Source organism: Physcomitrium patens, chromosome 2 (genome assembly GCF_059467195.1).
Source record: "Physcomitrium patens ecotype Gransden chromosome 2, ASM5946719v1, whole genome shotgun sequence".
Classification (NCBI taxonomy): Eukaryota; Viridiplantae; Streptophyta; class Bryopsida; order Funariales; family Funariaceae; genus Physcomitrium; species Physcomitrium patens.
The window spans coordinates 19,102,457-19,121,692 of NC_143411.1; the positions used below are offsets into that span (position 1 = coordinate 19,102,457).

The 19,236-nt window shown below is 38.9% G+C and overlaps 3 protein-coding genes across 9 annotated transcripts; 2 read left to right on the forward strand and 1 right to left on the reverse strand.

Annotated features, from left to right (window-relative positions):
• The first annotated feature begins 1,031 nt into the window (after nt 1-1,031).
• On the forward strand, nt 1,032-3,443 carry LOC112295243 (putative carbohydrate esterase At4g34215). Of its 3 annotated transcripts, none has more exons than XM_024546569.3 (4): nt 1,032-1,794; nt 1,940-2,269; nt 2,400-2,743; nt 2,945-3,443. In XM_024546569.3, the coding sequence occupies exons 2-4, from the start codon at nt 2,041-2,043 to the stop codon at nt 3,161-3,163; spliced, it is 792 nt and encodes a 263-aa protein (XP_024402337.1). In that variant the 5' UTR covers nt 1,032-1,794; nt 1,940-2,040; the 3' UTR covers nt 3,164-3,443. The 3 variants fall into 3 exon arrangements, with proteins under 3 accessions (XP_024402337.1, XP_090104365.1, XP_090104364.1); XM_090248239.1 differs by having other exon boundaries at nt 1,032-1,130; XM_090248238.1 differs by having other exon boundaries at nt 1,181-1,596.
• A 967-nt stretch (nt 3,444-4,410) lies between these two features.
• On the forward strand, nt 4,411-7,209 carry LOC112295264 (uncharacterized). The gene is made up of 6 exons (XM_024546582.3): nt 4,411-4,581; nt 5,188-5,367; nt 5,919-6,001; nt 6,252-6,401; nt 6,621-6,664; nt 6,816-7,209. Exons 1-6 carry the CDS (start codon nt 4,423-4,425, stop codon nt 6,932-6,934), a joined length of 735 nt encoding a protein of 244 aa, XP_024402350.1. The 5' UTR covers nt 4,411-4,422; the 3' UTR covers nt 6,935-7,209.
• Nucleotides 7,210-7,787: 578 nt separating this feature from the next.
• Nucleotides 7,788-16,047, reverse strand: LOC112295223 (uncharacterized). Of its 5 annotated transcripts, none has more exons than XM_024546526.3 (18): nt 15,908-16,047; nt 15,378-15,557; nt 14,919-15,159; nt 13,466-14,034; nt 12,938-13,218; nt 12,468-12,650; nt 11,900-12,141; nt 11,631-11,702; nt 11,372-11,443; nt 10,965-11,063; nt 10,750-10,821; nt 10,293-10,407; nt 10,110-10,175; nt 9,536-9,854; nt 9,232-9,312; nt 8,959-9,100; nt 8,370-8,727; nt 7,788-8,253 (listed from the first exon to the last, which is right to left on the reverse strand). In XM_024546526.3, exons 3-18 carry the CDS (start codon nt 15,045-15,047, stop codon nt 8,075-8,077), a joined length of 2,979 nt encoding a protein of 992 aa, XP_024402294.1. In that variant the 5' UTR covers nt 15,048-15,159; nt 15,378-15,557; nt 15,908-16,047; the 3' UTR covers nt 7,788-8,074. The 5 variants fall into 5 exon arrangements, with proteins under 5 accessions (XP_024402294.1, XP_024402285.1, XP_024402279.1 ...); XM_024546517.3 differs by having other exon boundaries at nt 7,788-8,250; nt 12,429-12,650; XM_024546511.3 differs by having other exon boundaries at nt 12,429-12,650.
• Between the last annotated feature and the right edge of the window lie 3,189 nt (nt 16,048-19,236).

Consider the following 19,236-nt stretch of genomic DNA (forward strand, 5'->3'; position numbering starts at 1 on the left):
AAGAACGTAAACATACTACAAAGAACATGATTATTACTAATCTAAGATTAGATACCTAATCTTAGGTACAAAACAAAGTGACCAAGAAACTTTTTCATTGGCCAAAATCAAAAAAATTGTTAATCAACTACAAACCTGCCAGAAGATCCAGATTAAAATATGTAAACAGCTTTTCTTTGCCAAATGGCACGAGTTTCGGGCAATCTAATACAATAGAAAAGAGATTGTGCAGAGAGCATGTTTATCACGAAATCCTAACTAATGGCGGCTGTCTGGAGAGGTGCATCCTCAAGTGTTTTGAACCGAGCGTGGTTGTTTTCGTCTAACTTACTTGTCTTGGTGTGATCACCTCAGTGAATGCTAATCATGGTTCCCACAATACTAAACCTAGGCTGACAATCATATGACGCCCACCAAACAAGTAGAATATAGAGAGTTGAAGAAATATCCTTCGAAACTGTTTTGAGATTTGATGATTGTATCTTAATAACTTGCACATAACTCGGTTAAGTATCCACCGCTCAGATACTCAACCTCTGGTGCAACGCACTGATCGCACAGCACAAGTTGGATATCAGCGTAAACGCTAATCGTGATGCTTCATCAAGTTGAGTTAAATGCGTGATGCAGTAACTGTTACTCCCAAAAGCTGCCCAGAGGTTGTTCAATTCTGATGCCTCAGCTCGATGTTGGTGATCATCTTAGCTCGGCATCGCAGTTGCAAAGGGGATAAGCAGGATTGTGAAGACCATGACTGAGCAGATTATGGTAATGAGATGCTGTCTTTGGAATTCAGGTTATGCCTATTTTGCACCAGACTTTGAAAGGAGTCAATGGAATCATGCTTCTGAATTACTCGGGTCGATTCATTGCATAGAAGGATGAATTGTGCTGGTGTTCTCTCGACTTTTTCGTTCACGGTCAGGGCCTAATGCAACTTTCTGTTCTTCATAGAAGGGCCTTAGCTTCGGTCGGAGAGACGGAGGAATATAGGAGGCAAGTAGCGCCATCGTTGTGCCTGCGACGCAAATTTAACGGGGCAGTGTGCAACGACTTACGCGAAAGCACCGGCGAGTGAAGAGCATCAGTTTTTTGGGGGAGTGATGCTTTCGATCACTCCTACAGATTGTGTAAGTATACATCAGAAATGGGAACCTTGCACAGTCGTTGTATGTGAGGTTGCTCAAACCTGCATCTCTTCTGCAAGCTTACGAGATGCGTGACGATAGATTTGCAACCAACTAGATTTCTCTAGATCTCATGGTTGCGTTGTATGGTTGCGATTGTTTGTGAGCTCGGATCGAATCACCCAACCTGTGACAAGCACAATGCGAGTTGGGAGAAGTTGTCTTCTCACCTCAAGATGCTCGTGACCCTCAAATTTCGATGTGTTTGGAGGTTTCTGACATGGAAACTGGTCACAATCTGCATTTTCTCGCACACTCTTGTGGCCCTCGGGAAGCTAAAATGTAGCAATTATGGCCGTTTTCCCAGTCACGCATCTCATTGTTGTGATTTTCTTTCTAGATCAAGCTGCGTGGGCTTTCAGTTCCACCGTTGCTTTGAAGCAGAGCGTATCCGAGCAGAAAACTTCAGGTGCACGATAATTCAGAGTCGCAGTTTTAGAAAATGCCTTTTCATAAAGCCGCTGAGGTGTGGGCAAGCATTACTTAGGGTTTCGGGCGAACCCAAGAACTATGACCTGGATCATGTTCCTCAGTTAGGTTGCAATAGAAGCTATGGAAGCTTGGGAATCCTCGCATGCCGTTTAAGTTTTTTGAGTCCCTTGTCGAGGTAACTATATCCAGGAAAGCCTGACGTGAGGTCTTTCTTCATATATTTGTGATGGAGTTTGTTGACTGCGTTTTTTTTCCCATGATCTGAACGTGACTTCAATCAGGGGCTCCTGTAGCACTTACCAGATTGGCTGTGTGTGTAGATATCGGCTTTGTTTGCCCCCGCCACCGATTGCCCTACACCTATCCAAGGTTTAGTGTCTGCTCGTCATTCAAGCAAGTGGTAGGCAAGAGTGCGATCACCATGGCCGACTGCACGAAGGGTTTCGAGATTTTCATCTTGTCGGGACAGAGCAACATGTCGGGACGAGGAGGCATGCAAACCATAGTTGCAAAGGACGGATCCACGTCCAGGAAGTGGGATGGGATCGTCCCTGCAGAATGTGCAGCTGAGCCTGGGTCTATTCTGAGGCTGAACAAGAATCTGGAGTGGGAAGAGGCTCACGAGCCTACTCACATAGACATTGATACCAGTACGATGCTGATCCACCCAGCCCTGACACAATTCTTTACGCAAATGGCTATTGCAATTCGTCGCAGGCTTGTTTTGTCCACCCTTATTTGCGATGCCTGAACACGGTAGCAGTGCCCTTCTCCTTGCAGGTAAGGCCTGCGGTGTTGGCCCCGGTTTAGTATTCGCAGCATCACTTCTGAGAGCTCGAAAATACAAGGTCAAGCCAACAGGTCCACAGATCGGCCTAGTGCCATGCGCCATCGGTGGTACGAGCATTGTACAATGGGAAAAAGGCCGGGTGCTCTACAACCATATGATACAGCGAACCAAGGCAGCTCTTGAGAAAGGCGGCACCCTGAAAGCCCTTCTGTGGTATCAAGGCGAAAGTGACGCCGTGGAGAAATCCCTTGCGGATCATTACGAGCAGAGGTTGGTCACTTTCTTCAACCATGTGCGCACGGACCTGAACAACCACAACCTTCCCATTATTCAAGTGAGTGGCATTCCAATTATTCGGATGGCATTTCAGCAAATTTATTGCCTGCTGTCTATGAATTCTAACGTCTGACATCAGCTCTTGACTTGATTGGAGATGATCACTGGGGTCTTCTTCTGACGCCGAGTTTACAGGTTGAGATTTATGTTGACCTTATGTTCGTTCCTTAAATTTCTCCGCTTTATACTTTCACCTTAGGTGGCGATAAATTGGCCTGCTGCCCCGCATCCGGAGTATGTTAATAAAGTGAGGAGTGCCCAACGAGCTGCACTTGATCATGTGAAACATCTGCACCTGGTGGACGCGCTTGGTCTTCCGTTGTTGAGCGACCACATTCATCTCACAACTGAAGCACAGACCGAATTGGGTTTGATGCTGCTGGAGAAGTATATCTCAACAGGGGAGGGAAAAGATTGAGCACATTTGGGGTACATCCCTGCGTGAAATGTTTGTGTGGCATAGTTGAGGGCCCAATTGTGTTAGGAGCTGATCGGCAATGGAGACCAGCTCTGCAGTGGATCTCATAACCTCACACCATGCTTTTGGTGGGTTCTCTGTTCTATAGGTATACTACACGGCTATGAATGCAATAGTTGAATGTGTAGAGCCGTCATTCTAAATTGTAGGTTAGAGCTGTTGCTTGTACAACCCAGTTAAGCTTTATCTATCATTGGAATGCTGCCGACTGTGATATTAAGCTTCCTTGTACTTGTTTGCAGTCTTTCATCATTATATGTTTGAATTGTTTTGTTACGTGCAGAAAACTTTCCACAAAATGTTGCGAAGCTGAACCTATCATCCATGAGTTGTACTAAAATTAATTATTTCTTGAAACTATCATTTCAATCTCATTGAAGCTTTTTTATTTAAAAAAATTCTGATAGTTCGGTTCAAAGGTGCTTTTATAATAGCACATCGACATGCACGTTCTGCTTTTCCGTTTTTATATCACTTGGATTATACAAAAACAGATGTTTAGCGTTCTGTTCATCGACAGCTATTGCCAATAGAAAAACAAACATCTGAAGACTGAATTAACACAAGCACCATCTTCAGTAGAACAGCTAAAGTGAAGCATCCGAACAAGATGATGCTTCATATCGAAGTATGCTTAAGCACAGTGCGTTCGAAGAGACATGAAGTTTCCTTGTTTCTGTTTCATCGAAGCCTACGAAGCATGACCCATCTTCGGTCGAAGCCTATAACTCATGTCGGCAACATGGGGTAATACTGCGACTTTGGTTGCCAACAATTGACCTGTAGACTTTGGAAAAGTACTGGAATCAAAATCACCTCGCCACAGCTTTTAGTTTTCAGTTCAATGTTCAATCCTGGTTTTCTACGCAAAAAACTTCGCCGCAGCGGGCAGCGCAACTGTGGGTGATTCAGGCAGTGCGCACCGAAATCTCGTGAAGTCCACAGTCAGGTACAATCAGATACGATATTTTCCACTGCAGGGATGGCGCTGGAGCCTTCGAAGGGTGCGATTGAGACTGTTGAAATGGATTCATTGTGAGGATCCCGGGTTCTCATGCCAAATAAAGACCGAGGAATGGATGATGGGTATCGACGAATGCTGACGCCATCGTCATCGGCTTCGTGAGTTCGTCGTTGCCTTCAGACAGATTGTGAACTGCAGCGCATCGGAGACCAGTGTTGTTGTTGTTGCTCTGGCCATGGCCATGGCGACTCTTGCTATACTTTCGACCTCTTCGCCCTGCTTCATCCTCCAGCAGAAGAGTGTTGCCTCTAGAACATGTGATTTCGTGGCTTCCTCCCCCTTTTTCTCCCGCTCAGCTCGATCGCGGAGTTTCACGGCGCCTTCTGCTTTGAACGTGAGCTTTTTGTGATGTTGTCCTGCGGCTCCTGATGAAATTTTGGTAGGAGTTTGATGTTGGCTCGCTCCCGTTCTTTGTCTGATATTCTTAGAAATCCGTTTGGATTGGAATTGCGGAGTTCTGAAAATAGGGATTGTAATTTGCGTGAGATAAGATTTTGAGATTGCATGGAGAAAATCTGGAATTCATTGTTTGGGCGTCTTTTATTTAGAAAAAAAGGAATCTCTGAAAGAATAGTTGGTTATTCAGGACTTAAATCTTGTGAAAATTTGACTGAAAGAGACCAAGCTCATGACAATCAGCGAGACGTAGAATTGATTTGTATCCGCAGGGTAAGGTTCCTTTTAGCTTATATGGGATAACGAGTACGTTTAGCCTCTACCTTTCTAATTCCACAGCAGGTTACTCTATGAAGTGGGATTGCGATGCAATACAAACTTGTGTGATGAGGAAGAACTCAAAGAAGCTCACGTCATGGCCAGTAACTAGAGAATTCGGACCTTGCTGTATGTGAAGTTATTATTTGTGTTCGTAGCATATCAGCGTTTGAGGAAATGCTCGCATAAGATCTTTGAAGTTTGATCATTGTGTGATCCTCACCAGAGGGCTGTAGGGACTGACGACCGAGAGGCACCTGCTGCGCAATTTTCCAGGCGAGATGCCCTCGCCTTTCTAGCTGGTGTATCTGGAGACATCGGATTTTCCAGAGCTTGGAATCAGAATCATTATGCCAATGCATTCACGGAAGGGAAGCAAACTAATCTTAGCGTTGAGCAAGTGAAGGTGTGGAGCTCATCTATTTGACTTTTTTCGACTCAGTTTTATATTTTTAGCTGGATGACAAGCAATCTTGATTTGATGAGTTATGAGCAACTGATTGGAATCCCAGCTAAGATTTCTACATTTCCATCAGCCAACTGTTTTCCAAAAGTATGTTGCAATGTCTCGTGTGTAATTCTAATTGCTTCTAGGAGCCTCCTCACTGTGTATCATACTTGGGAGACACTTCTTGTATGATGGTTGTGATCTTTTTACGACATGTTGGGATAAAAAAATTTAATAGGTTATCTACAACAACTACTCCGTTAACTTTGCATTATTCCTTGTGACACTTGGTTATGTGCGGCTTTATCTTACTGATTGCGCAATTCTGATGGAAGGGAAGTATGTTGCCCATCTTGTTAAATATTGTCGCGAACATGATGAGCCGCTCCACCAGCATGCTTGCAGCTTATATAGCTGGCCACAGATCTAGGGGTCGATTTTTTATTCATTCTGATTGTACTGTCCTTCGTGTTTTCAGTGCTTTACAAAATTTTATGTTGTCTCTTCAGGAGATCATTGAGAACGACATTAGGAAAGGCCAGTATTACGTTACGGGGAATTTGACTCCGAGCATATACAGAGATAATTGCAAGTATGTCTCACAATCCTGTTTGTGCCCAGGTTGCAGTCATGCCATTTTTGCATTTAATTGTAACTATCCTTTACACACAACAGCAACCAACTATCGACAAAACTATATATGATGTGCTAGGCTTGCACTATTGGCATTAATTGATAGTTGAGAGGTAGCGCTACCGCTACTATGTTTGCTTTTGAACCACTAGTTAGAGTTGAAGTTGGAAGATTGTTGTTTGAGCTAACAACATTGACGTTATCTGTAGGTTCACGGATCCAACTACAGTAGTCACTGGAGTGAACAAGTATGTGGCGGCTGTAAGATTGCTATTTGATCCTGATCTGTCTCAACAGGAGTTGCTCTCCATAGATGTCACAGGGCCACGTACTATCGAAGTCAATTGGCGGCTGGGCGGGTATTTCTAATTCCGAAACATTTATTGGACTGTTAATCAGATTTTTCCTCGCAAACATGATTGTCATTTCGAGAGCCGGTCCAAGCACCCGTAATTGAGCTGAGGAACGTTGGTTGCTAGATTGGTACTTCCACTTTCGGAGAAGTTTAGCTTCTGGTTATTCACTAGCCAAGAGAAGGCTTGCATGATGCTCAGAAAGTGCATGCTTTAATCCTGCAGGTACTTGAAGTTACCATGGAAGCCTCACATAACGCCGTATGAAGGTAAAAATTCATCGACTTCAGCATTAGTTTAACCGAAGGATATCATCTCCACTCGTTTTTTTCCACTTCTATCCGATTGATATGCTCTGTTTCATTTTTCCCAGAAATTTGCAATTCGGTTGAACTGGGTTGATTGTTGTTGATGATGCAGGATCTACACGCTACACATTAGGTGATGATGGTTTGATTGAATCCCACGATGAAACGTGGAACATCTCGTTGCTTACTGCGTTGTTGGAATTGTTCACTTCAACATGGGGGCCGCACTAGACTTTACATGTATGTATGTATGTATATGCATATTTTCATTAATATGTATGTGTGCTGCAAATTTTATATTCCATCTTCAATGACTATGTGGATGGATCAGAGTGATTTAGCTTATCATACTTCTGGACATCTGAAAGCGACAGAATTATGATGAGGGATAGAGAAGTGGGTAATATTTAGGAGTCGAAGCATGGTTATCCGTTTTGAAAACTCGCTGGATGTTAATGCATTGTTTTGAAAAACTAGCTTTAAAATAAAAGTAAAAAATGTAGGTACTCCTGTCGGTTTAGATTTGAATTTCTTTTACTCCATTCCGACGATGATTGTTTTCTTTATTTTCTTCATCTAAAATCAACACGAATTGTTTTAACACGAATTCTTGATAGATACTTGCATGCACAAGACGACTTTATGTTGAGACAATATTATTCAGAGAAACATAAGAGTATAGGAGTTATAAGACAAAAAACTTGCAATAACCAATAACATAAAACACTGTGAAGTTGTGGAGTGGCTTAAAAGAGATAATTACAAGAAAAATAACTTCTTTTAAGAAAGTTTTAAAAGAAGGGTACCTTAAATTAGAGAAAGCTTTTTAGAAAACATTTTAAATTTTAATGTCCACAAAAGTCTATTTCAAACACCTTAATTCTGAGCTACTGGATGCTATCAAGATTTAGGACAATTTCCTGGTTTTGTGCCTCTGATTTCCGAAGACTTCAAATATGTGAATTTTGAGTCAAACCCAGAGTCCGTATCCCAATAAAAACTATAAACAAATCATCTCATCAAATACTGAATAACTCACCATTCAAAACAAAAATAGTTACTCTCATACGCAATAGAGAATTCCTTCGCATAACTCTACAACCGTGTTCGATATCATTTACTCGAAATCAAGGTGTAGAAACAAAAGAATAGAAATCTACTATCTAGGCCAAAGAAAGGATTGATGTCCAAATGACAAAGCTCTGGGATGAAGAGAACTGAACCAAACCTTCATTCAAACCAAGTTGTGGAATGTGAATGGTGGGGACACTTGTGAAGTAATAGTTGCAGCCACAAAACAGTAAGACTATCTAGGCGTGCTAGAGCAGGAAGCAGCATACAATCGGAGGCAAACATGAACTACACTGTTGTCTAAAAAGCTTTCCAGCCATCAGATACATGTGACTGTTTCGCACTAAAAGGTTTGGGCGCAGAGAAAATATTTGATTCATCATCTGAGTGAAAGCCACTGCCCCTTGCTCCATCACCTTGGACGCTGTTGAATGAGTCGAATCGGTTAAAAAGACTGCTGGGATGATCTCCACCTGCTGCTGCAAACACAAAACCAACTAAACATATTAGGAAATACCACGTATAATTTCGAAATAGATTGGTAAGGAACATACCACAAATGATCAAAAGAAGTGGTCATACAGTGTCTGCTAACCTGAAGCTCTGGGTGGGGCTACAGCATCTCCAGGTCCAAAAGAATCAAATCTCGAGAAGCTGCTGAAATCACCATCCTGCTTAGAGGCTTTAGGGCTGCCACCAAATAAAGAAGGTGTAGCAGCAGCTTTAGGGCTTAAATTTCCTCCAAACAATGAGGACAACTTGTTAGAATCTTTGGAGCCAAAAACTCCGAAGGAATCAAAGTCATGACTTTGGTTGGTCCCATTTCGTTCTGCGGCCCTTACGGGGCTAGAAGTTCCATCAACACTTGAAGTTCGCGGTGAGCCTAAGTCGAAGGAACCTGATGATTTGCTAAATCGCGTTCCAGTACGAGAATTTGTCACATCGAAAGAAGCCTACACCCATATATAGAATGAATAAGTATCCACTAACACCCACGGATCTTGAAGCAGCAACATAATGAACGATTCCCACCTAGGGCTCTAGTTACTCTGTAGCAGAAGCATGATGTGAAAGCAACTTCTTATAATCCAAGGAAATTGAATAATATCATTCAAATCCTGACAAAATCGAATATAAAAAATCTATCATAAGAATTTAGGAGCTTTCGAAATAACAATATCAACCTGAGTGCTGGGCGGATTACTCGGTTGACCCCACGAAGCCCGGGGACCCGAATCTACATCATCCTCGTTGGATCCAAATCCCCAAGAAGAACCAATTCCAGCGAAGGCATCTGGTGTGAAAGACCCACGCCCAACTTCCGAACTGCAGAAAACAATCAATAATCTTTCAAAAAAGGCAACAAAAATCGAAACCAGTGTTTTGTTTTGGTAAAATTGAGTAAAATGTCAAATAACAACCAACATCAATTCACGAGCTAAAAAACTCAAACAAACCTGCTCGTAGGAGAACTTGCAGGTGTTGAACCGTCAAACAAGTATGATCCAAACTCCTGCGACTCTGTTATATTTGCATATCTGTACAACCAGGAACATGTAAGAAACTTATGAAAAGTGTGTAGCGTCTAAGAGATAACTAAGATTTAACTTATCCACGGCAGCGAAACATGTTACCATGAGTATACAAGACTAGCTTCAAAATATTGAGAGAGCAGACAAGCCTAGAATGTCGACTGTAAACAATTCAATTCAAATCAAATAGTGTGCTGCAACTTGACAACAAGAACGGGGATAGATTCACCTTCCACTGGCTTTGGTTGCTGGAACTGATGAGGTAAGTTCAGCTTTTACATCAGAGGAAGGCTTTAAAGCCGAAATAGCACTTGCAGAAACCTCGGCTTCGTTTGTTGGTGAGACTTCATTGGGGGTTTGGAAAGTTTTGTCTGGAACACATGGCTCAGGGGTAGAAGAAACTTCCTTTCCTTGGTTGGTGTTGGTATCAGAGGCAGGAGAAGAGTCAATCTTTGCTGAATTGTTTTCCTCTTTACCCCAACTGGCGGCAGCAGAAGGCTTGTCCGCGGTGGTCGACTGATCTGTCAGATCTTCAATCACAGAGAAGTCTGCCGAAAATATAAATTAGTATCTTGACGAAATCTTCAAAGAAAGTAAGAAAAAAAATATATCTATCGACTTCACAGCCCTAACATGCATTAGTAGCAAGACTTGAAGGACTTAAACCCAGAATAAGCTAGGTGCTCTGTTTCCTGCATGATTAGCATACATAAAGTCAAGCCAAGCGAGAATGACAAGAAGATGCCACATGCACACAAAAAAATAAAAACAAATATGCTCATTTTTATGGTGGGAAGTCTTACCACGATCCATAAGATCATCCCAGTCATCCCATTCAGCAGCTTTCTCCTCGAGATTTTTCATCCAGCCTGGCATACAATCGTAGACCATGAGACGATCTTTGCCTTCAATTGTATGAATAACATCGTACATCAAGACAAAATTCACAGTATACTTGCAATGTATCCATAATATCGTGCGCTCACCAAACGGCATCTCCTTGGGGATTTTTTGTTTGACCTCCACGCCTAGAAGTTGACCACGATCACGGAGTGCCTTCTTTAACTTATCCAAGTCAGTTGCAATGTGGTCTGCTCGTTTCTGCAATAAAAACAGTTGCAGGATTGCGATGACGTTATCTTAAAATACACGTTTTAGAGCCCACTACATTTCCACTAGCAGAAGGTTTTGAGACTAAAACAGACGCATGTTGTACTCTAAAACACGAACCTCAGCTCAGTAGAGCATCCTGTCCTGTGCTGCTTTCAACTAGTGCTTTTAACAGCATCTTCTGACATCAATTACTAGAGAGAACAGAAAATATAAATTAATAAATAACAAAGAGATTCTAATCAAATTCAATGTCACAAGAGTTAAGGAAGATGTTGTAAGTGCACATCCAATTAAAACAAGTTCAGCAGTTTAAGAAAATGTAAATAGTACCTGAAGAAGGGCATTAGGGTCACCACCATGTTCCATCTTGAAAAGAGCATCTTGAAGCTCCCTCTTCTTCTCCTTAATCATACAGAAAAGTGGCCATCAATGAGGAAAATCCATCGTGTAGAAAGCACATCCACACTATCAAGGAAATTCAAGTATTTCCTAATCAAGTTCAAAACGTACACTATTGTTTCGAACAAGCCATTCAGGCAAGGTACCTGGGCATCTCGAAGATTCGCATTCTCAACAGCTAACTGAGCATTCACTTCTGCGGCAGCTTTGAACTTTTCATCGTATTTCTTTGCCAATGAGTCCACCTGTAGCACACAGAAAACATCAATAATGACAATATGAGGAAGCGGCCTAATACATTTAAAGTTGTAATAGCATTAATAAACTATAACAAAATTCTATTTAAGAGTAACAAGATCAGCTCCATCAAAGAAATAAGCAATCTCCTCAACCAAATATATATATATATATATATATATATATATATATATATATATATAAGCTTTCCACAGCTTTGTAACACCCAATCTACAGGTAAAATTTGAGTAAATTGATCGACAATATACATGCAGTACGACAACCACAATGGAACCAAAGAACCGGTTGAACAAACCTCTCGCTTGTCTGCAGCAGCTTTCTCCGTAATCTCTGATAGCTTATTATCACAACGACTTTTGAACAAAACCTGGTAAGTTCGAAGAGATCAGTCTTTAGTAAAGAATTCATTGAATGAAATCTCAGCCCTAAAACTGAAGTCGAACTAATTGAACCATTCTGAGAAGTATACTAAACAATATATGGTGCATTCCATCATGCAACAAAAACTATAGTAACAACATATTATGTGATAATGATGAGATTTGAGAGCTCACAATTTCTTGAAGTTTGGTTCGATAATACGCTGACTTCTCTCTTTGATCCATCATCCTCCTATCTGTGGTAACCTGTGCATGACACGGTAGAGTTGTAACAAACTACATTTTCTTTATAAAAAAAAATAAGATAAGAAATCTAGAATTAAACAAAATAATTTTCAACCTCTTATCATGTATCCAGATTCATAGCCAAGAATTGTCTTAAATGAATAATAAGCAGATCATATGAGAGACAGCCACGATGAGAATAACTTTGTTTTACGTACTTTATTCACAGAAACTTCTATCTCTTTTGGCATGGAATTCGGACCAGGCATGGAACTTGGCAATTCTTTATAAGATGGCTTCTTTTTATTCAAAAAATTGAATTCTCCAAAGGCATCTTTCGGAGGTTCAGCGCTAATTGCACCGCTGGATGTTAAACTTTGGAGATGCATCTGCCCTGCTGGTGTAGTCAAAAGCGTAGGACGAATAGGAGCAGAACCGGGACCCATCTGTTGCATGTTCCCTGAAAAAACAATAAACGTTATGTAAAGGGAAACAATTACTAGATGAACCACCCGAAAACGCTCACCTAATCAAAGGTTCACAAAATGACGAAATTTTGTTAGTAACTATAGGTGGATACATAATATACGACTTCAAGATGTTAAGAAAACCTAAGTGGAACAGGATCTCTTAAGTCTTCATGAATGCAGGGAGTTATAATTACAACCATTGTGAACATAATTACATTCTGATCACAACTAGAAAACCACTTCTAAGAAACAGAACGAGATTAAGATAAGTAATAACCTTGTTGCCAATTAGAATTTCCATAGCCAGGACGCTGACCTGCAGGAATCTGTCCTTCAGGAGCACGGGGATCATCAAGGTGAATCCCTGGTGGAAGACTTGGAGGAAGAGGTCGACCTTCCCTGAATCGCTCCATCAGATAAAGCGCTGTGCAAAACTCGCGAATTGATAGCATGCTGTCACCATCTTGATCGGAAAGATTCCAGACCTGCTTAAGAACCTCTGAGTCCACATTGACGATTAATTGAGTGTCAGCACGAGAATAACTCGGACTAGTTCGTCAAAATTGTGTATATTGATCGAAGACACAAAAGTATGTGCAGCCCCTAAACTAACCAAAACTACCTAATTGCATGAAATGTACCTTTTCACAGAAAAAATGTTTTGGTAAAACGTAATCCATATTTTTGCTAGAATTCAAACTGGAACAAATTGTGTGAATATAAGGTGCCGAAGGCCGCAATCTCCAAGAAACTACCATCAGCTAACTAGTAGGTCAGTAAAAAAACCTCTCGGAAGTTTCCAGCCAAGAAAAAGCTGGCGTGCTTGCTCCCCTGTAATTTTCCCATCTTGATCAGTGTCCACCTTACTGAACACCCGTGTGTACCGCTGGACATCATTTGCACTCATTTGCGGCCAATGAGGGGTCACCCCTGGCCCACTTAGGGGTCGTGCACCGTAAGCAGAACCTAGATTTGGTGTCTGTGAAACTCCAGAAGGTCTAGGAGCTAAACTGGATGACGAGGAAAGGGTCGTAGGTACTAGTCCCGTAGGCCCAAGAGAATCAGGCCTGAAGTATCAAAACAAAAATTTGCGAATTTATCTTAGAGATTTATGAATATATATATATATATAGCGAGAGAGAGAGAGAGAGAGAGAGAGAGAGAGAGAGATTATCACTGGAAAATCGGATGACTTACGAAAGATGTACTACACAAAACATTTTAAAACGTATTATAACATTCTTCAAAGAGGGAAAAGTACCCGGAAGCACAGAAAATCATAAAATCAAATAGGCAAGTCTAAAATTTGAGAACCTGAAAGATTGAAATCCAGGTCCAGTGGATAAACTAGAACCGGTAGAAAACTGAGCTCCAGACGGAAGAGAGGAACTTCCCATCAGACCCCCTAAAGTAGGCCTGGTCTGTGTCACTCCCGGAGCACCAGCAGAAAAACCTGGCCTGGGTGGTACTTGCGTTATAGATCCCCCTTGAGGCACACTTCCAACAGAAGAGGGACGTCCTTGAAGCTGAGACCCTGGTGAAATACCACTGTCCAGTGAAGAGTGCGATAGGCCCAACCCTCCCTGTGAACCAAATTTCTGACCATGACCGCTTTGGCCCGGGAACTGCTGTCCATAATTAACTTGTGGGGCTGTAAGTGGAGTCTGAGCTGGAGGAGTCTGACCAAAATTAGAGGGAGGTGGTGTTGGTATATTGATACGAGGAGGGGGGATTTGTGAAGCTGTAGGACCATTTAGGGCAGCTTTCACCAGCTCTGGAGTAAGTTCTCTCCCTGTCTGTGCCACCGTCACAAGTTTCAACGCGTTGATAAACTCCTGACGTGAAAGGAAGCCCGCACGATTTTGATCTATAAATTGCCAAATCTGCAAATAGTGCACATAATATTGAATGAAATAACTTCATGACACGTAGAAGATGCAAATTGCACAATTCAAGGAACCCTGTCATTCTCCACCATATTCACATAACAGCAGTTATCCATAAAATTATTAAACTAATGCAGAGAGTATCCGCATGAACATGACACATTTTGTAGCCTCTTAACAATTCTGACCTGTCAAATGATTAGAATAGTAGTAGAAAATGTAGCTCAAGATATTGATATTTTACTGAACCAGCGTTATCAAAATCATATTTAACCCCACGCTATTCGTATTTCTATATCCCTAAACAATTCTCAATATAATAGTGAAAAACCTAAAATAATAAACATTCGAACTGCTTCAAAAGGCCTGAAGATCAATTTAATCGGCAATTCAGTTATCCATTGAGGTAAAAATCATATGGACAGTAGTTCCTAGGTTAAAATGAATTAAGACTGAAACCACGGTTGGACTCGTTATCTAGATGCACCAATTCAACAAATTTGTGCGAAAAATCCTGATCTTCAGTGAACCATTTTACAAATGGTATAATTCTAAGATCATAAAGAATCAGCTATTCAACTGTGACGCTACTTCTTGGTTTCTCACTAGCGACTATGCCCCTTCGCCTAAAGCTCATGCATCCGCTTAAAACTTACGTTTCTCTGAGTCAGCTAACAAGGAATGTAATCAAACTATTTCAAAAAGAAAGACATGATTCTTATCACATATATGATCCAGGATAGTTAAATGAAACTCACAATCCTGTTGTAAAACTAAAAGTTTATTGAATGATTACTCGAACAGTGAACTGAACGGCGTTTCAAGTACGTCTAGATGACTCAGTTCAGGATAAATAATAAAAGAAAGTAATAGCAACACACCTTGGCAAGTGTAGCTTGCGGCAGGCCGGACCCCTGAAAAAATCCAACAGCCTCACTGCCACTAATACGACCATCTCGGTCCAGATCCGCCCTTCGAAAAAATGAGTCGAACACCTCAGCATTCGCCATAGCTCTCGGTCTGCAGTTCTAGGATTTCTTCAGCTCTCAAACTAAGTGCTCTGAATTAAACTTAGAGCTATCATGTGGCGGTCCAGATCGAATGCAATATTGTACACTTGCCCTGGAGAGGATTTCCCAATACAAAGCCAAAAGTAGCAGTGGTCAATTTAGACTGCTTGAACTATAGATCACCAGTCCTAGATACAGCATTCACAGGCATTGAACTGCTGACAAAATCAGCAAACAGGAAGAAGAAACTTGCAATCTCCTTGAAGCAGGAAAGCTGCTATTCCAACCGAAGGTAATGAAACTCCATAACTCCATGCACTTAGAACTCACCACATTGAAGCTCTCCCAATGCGAGAATGAGGAAGCGAACCCTAACTATATCTAGACAGCGAAGTGTCGATCACTCATCCTCACGCCAGGATCCTGTTTGTAGGATCTAAGTCTTCAAATCTGCAGCTCAACTTCCTTTCCAGACTCCTTCGACGCAGTGACGTCACATCTCCACAATATCTTCCAACCAATAAACCCATCCCAAATTCGCAACTCCAATTACTCAGACCAAAAGATTACTCTCATTATTGGAAGGAGGAAAGAAAATAATAATAATAATAATAATAATAATAACCAGAAACAAAACAAAATTAAAAAAAAAAAAAAAAAAAAAAAAAAAAAAACTGAATAGATCCTCTAAGAATGTCACACTCCTACTCCTTGGAACCCCGATAAAACAGATATGTATGCAAAATCCATTGGAGCCTCTACGGAGACCACAACAAAGGTTACAATCCAAATCACATCAGTCTACACCGTGGAGACCTGCATCCTCCGCGGCAGAGCTCTAAAAGTAGCCGTTAACAAACCTTACAACACTACAGGCGGAAGGCAGCAGCTAGGGTGATCATTTCGAAAGATCCAAGCAGGAATAAACAGAGGACCAGCTCGACGCAGACTTCGCCATAGCCGCCGGGGGCTCTGCGAAACAATGACGCAAAAAGAGCCTTCTCGGAACACCCTCTCCAGAAAATCTGCACTCAATTAGAGATTTCCTGGAGCTAATCTACGAAATAAGTGGATATTGCTGTCAAGCCTTGCATGCTATTATTGTGGTGTCTCTCGGTGCGAGCGACGCTCGTCCCTCCGACGATCTCTGTGCGCGGCTAAGGCTTTTCGTTCGTCCTTCGCTCGTCGACTTTGTTCGTTCGTCCCTTATTATTTCGTCCAATCGTTCCCGATCAGATCCCACCGTTGGATGGCGTTCGTTGAATGACTGGTCGGTTCCACATGTGAATGTACTTGTACGCCCTGAGAAAATGGTGTAAATTTCTGTATAATGAATTTGGAGTATTTATAAGAAAGATACTTGTAGCATTTCAGCAAGACTCATCCTGCAATAGGGAATAGATAGATGTATAGTTGCAACTAGGTTGCCACATTATCAAAGTACACAATCCTTGTTTTGGTTGCCTCAACTTACATTATCCATTTTCATGTTGCCCTAATCTAGGAAGCTAGGGCAGGAAATGAATTTGAAGTATTTAAAAGCAAGATAATTTTAGCATTTTGGTAAGATTCAACTCACATAGTAATTCTCACAACTTGGATTTGTTTGTTTAAAGCATGTATTTTAGGTAAGCCTTTTGTTCAAACTAATGCAATATTAGCCTCTATGGTTTTTTATATTTATTATTGCTAAGGTTTGTCATTGGTACACTTTGTTATTGCCTTAAAGATTTAGTAAAAGTACAAATATCAAGAACTATGAGCCAATCAAGCTTGTCAAATATTACATAAATATAAGAATTCTATACATTCTATATAGTCTTTTTTTGCAAATAACATCCTAAAGTCTTTTAAAATCTTTACAACATTTCTAACTAACTAAGAAACATGATTGGCTACCTCATCAAAAAAATTTAAAAATGTCACATACTCAAGAATGATGTAGTTGTAGAATGTCCATTCATCTTGAATATCTTTACACTTGATGCTTTGAGTATGTATTATCTTCTCAACTTTAATAAATAATAAAAGATTTTTTTAAATCATCAAACTTCTTTAAGGTACAATTATTCCTCCTACAAGTGGTTTGTCAGATTCAATATCATGGATTAAAAAAGAATGTTTGTAAAAAATATTTGGTAGAAAGGCACTTATTGAAATACTAACACACTACTAATTCAACTACATTGCAATATAATTCAATCTAGGAACTTAAAGAATTAATCAACTTATAATAGAAAAATATAAGATCTTTTCTTACTAATTTTTTTAATATTTTTTTTATATTTTGATTAATTACTATATTCTACTTCATTGCACATAAATTAGTAGTGTATAGACCATCTAAAAAGTTATTGTTACGGACTCCACAAACAATTATATTGCATGAAATTTATAGAGTACTAGACAACTATTTATGTCAAATCATGTAATATTATAGTTATTACAAAAATCACCATGGAGAAGCTTGATATATTACAAAAGTCCAAAAGCATAAAGTTTTTAATTATATATTTAAGATTTATTTTAAAAGATATTATTTTATTTTATTTTATTTTAAAACAAATATAATGAACCTTTCATAACATTCATTTAGGTGTATATCATATTTGGACAATGAAAGAATAAAAAATAATTAAAAAATCTTATAAGAATTGATTGATAATAAATATAATCCTATTAGAAAATTTAAAAAATTAAAAATTAGAAAAAAATTATAATATTAAATGATAAATAAGATGTAGATTAAAAAAATTAAAAAAATATTCAAAATCTTCATAAAATCTTTCTTTTTAAACAAAAAAAATCTTATTTTTTGAGAATTTAATTTATATTTAATTTCAACATAAGTAAAAAAAACTAGTCTATAAGTTAATTTACTTTGTGTCATTCCAAAGATTCAATGAAATTGCTCAATATATATTATATAATTCAAAGATTCTTGATAATTATCTACAATAAGTAACTATTATAATACTTTTTTTTATAATAACAAGGTTTTTTTTCTAAAATTGTCTATGAAGTAAAACAATGTGCATAAATCTATTAGAAAGAATGACTTATAAAATAACAAAATATTAAAAACTTTGAAACATTATCTTTGAGTGTATGATGAATTTAAATATAATTTAAGAAAGATATACAAATTAAACTCTTCACATTGTAATAACTTGTTTCTTACAAAATGTGAGATTTAGATAAGTTTATAATTCATCCAAATATCATTGATATATGTTACAATTTAATAATATGTAGATTAGAATGAATTACATCAATCACAACAAAACTTCAAAAAAATAATATATTCTTCTAATATTCAAAATCAAAAAGTAAACAAATCAAAAATAGATGTAAAATAGAAATTTGAATGGTTATTATTAAATACAAAGAGACTAGAGATTAGAGACTAGAGACTAGACAATAACACAAAAAAAATATTTACAAGAATAAAAAAGAATTCACGCTTTTACCTATATATATTATCTAACTAAAGAATTATATAATAATATTTTTTAGATCATTAAATACATATTTAAATTCAAAGACACATGTTGTCAAGGATAAAAATCCAATGAAAGAAAATAACTAAGTAAAACTTTTCTCAAAAAAGTATGACAAAATAGAAGTAATGAAACATATATATTAAAAAGAAACTAGAATGGCTATTGCCAAAAGATAAGAAAATTAAAGATTGTTGAATCTAGATTAAAGTAAGAAAGGAGTTGCTAAGTGTGAAAAAGGCTTCACTATTACCTCTATATATATTATCCACCTAAAAGTTACATGGCAACATTTGATAGGACATCTAATATATATTGACTTTATAAGTTGCATGTCTTAACTTGCGAGACAAGTTTTCTATGTATGCACCACATAGTTAGCTTGTTCCACAAGCTACTCATATGTGTAATATGTGGCTAACTTCTTGACCAAGTTTCTAAGCTAAAAGTCAACTATAAACATGTGTAAAGTCAAAATTGTATCTAAAAAGCTCCTAAGAAGCTTTTTTAGAAGATATTATGAAATTAATCTACTTTTACTTATTTTTACCTATTTCTACATATAGGTAATTATTAAAGTAAGTATGTATGTTTGTGATATTACCTCTCTTTCTAAAGACGAGTTCTATAAAGCACGATTATCATATATTAAAAAAATATAAGATGCTATAAATTATATTTGCTACTTA

Bases quoted from the DNA above. Each gene is read 5' to 3' on its own strand.
- LOC112295264 (XM_024546582.3), top strand. From the start codon at position 4,423: ATGGCCATGGCGACTCTTGCTATACTTTCGACCTCTTCGCCCTGCTTC. The intron at 4,582-5,187 runs GTGAGCTTTTTG...GATCCTCACCAG, and splicing joins CGGCGCCTTCTGCTTTGAAC to AGGGCTGTAGGGACTGACGA. The intron at 5,368-5,918 runs GTGTGGAGCTCA...TTGTCTCTTCAG, and splicing joins TTAGCGTTGAGCAAGTGAAG to GAGATCATTGAGAACGACAT.
- LOC112295223 (XM_024546511.3), bottom strand. From the start codon at position 15,047: ATGGCGAATGCTGAGGTGTTCGACTCATTTTTTCGAAGGGCGGATCTG. The intron at 11,444-11,630 runs GTGAGCTCTCAA...CGAACTTACCAG, and splicing joins GAACCAAACTTCAAGAAATT to GTTTTGTTCAAAAGTCGTTG. The intron at 9,313-9,535 runs GTGAATCTATCC...CTGGTTGTACAG, and splicing joins GCAACCAAAGCCAGTGGAAG to ATATGCAAATATAACAGAGT.
- LOC112295243 (XM_090248238.1), top strand. From the start codon at position 1,479: ATGGCCGTTTTCCCAGTCACGCATCTCATTGTTGTGATTTTCTTTCTA. The intron at 1,597-1,939 runs GTGCACGATAAT...CTGTGTGTGTAG, and splicing joins ATCCGAGCAGAAAACTTCAG to ATATCGGCTTTGTTTGCCCC. The intron at 2,270-2,399 runs GTACGATGCTGA...TTCTCCTTGCAG, and splicing joins TCACATAGACATTGATACCA to GTAAGGCCTGCGGTGTTGGC.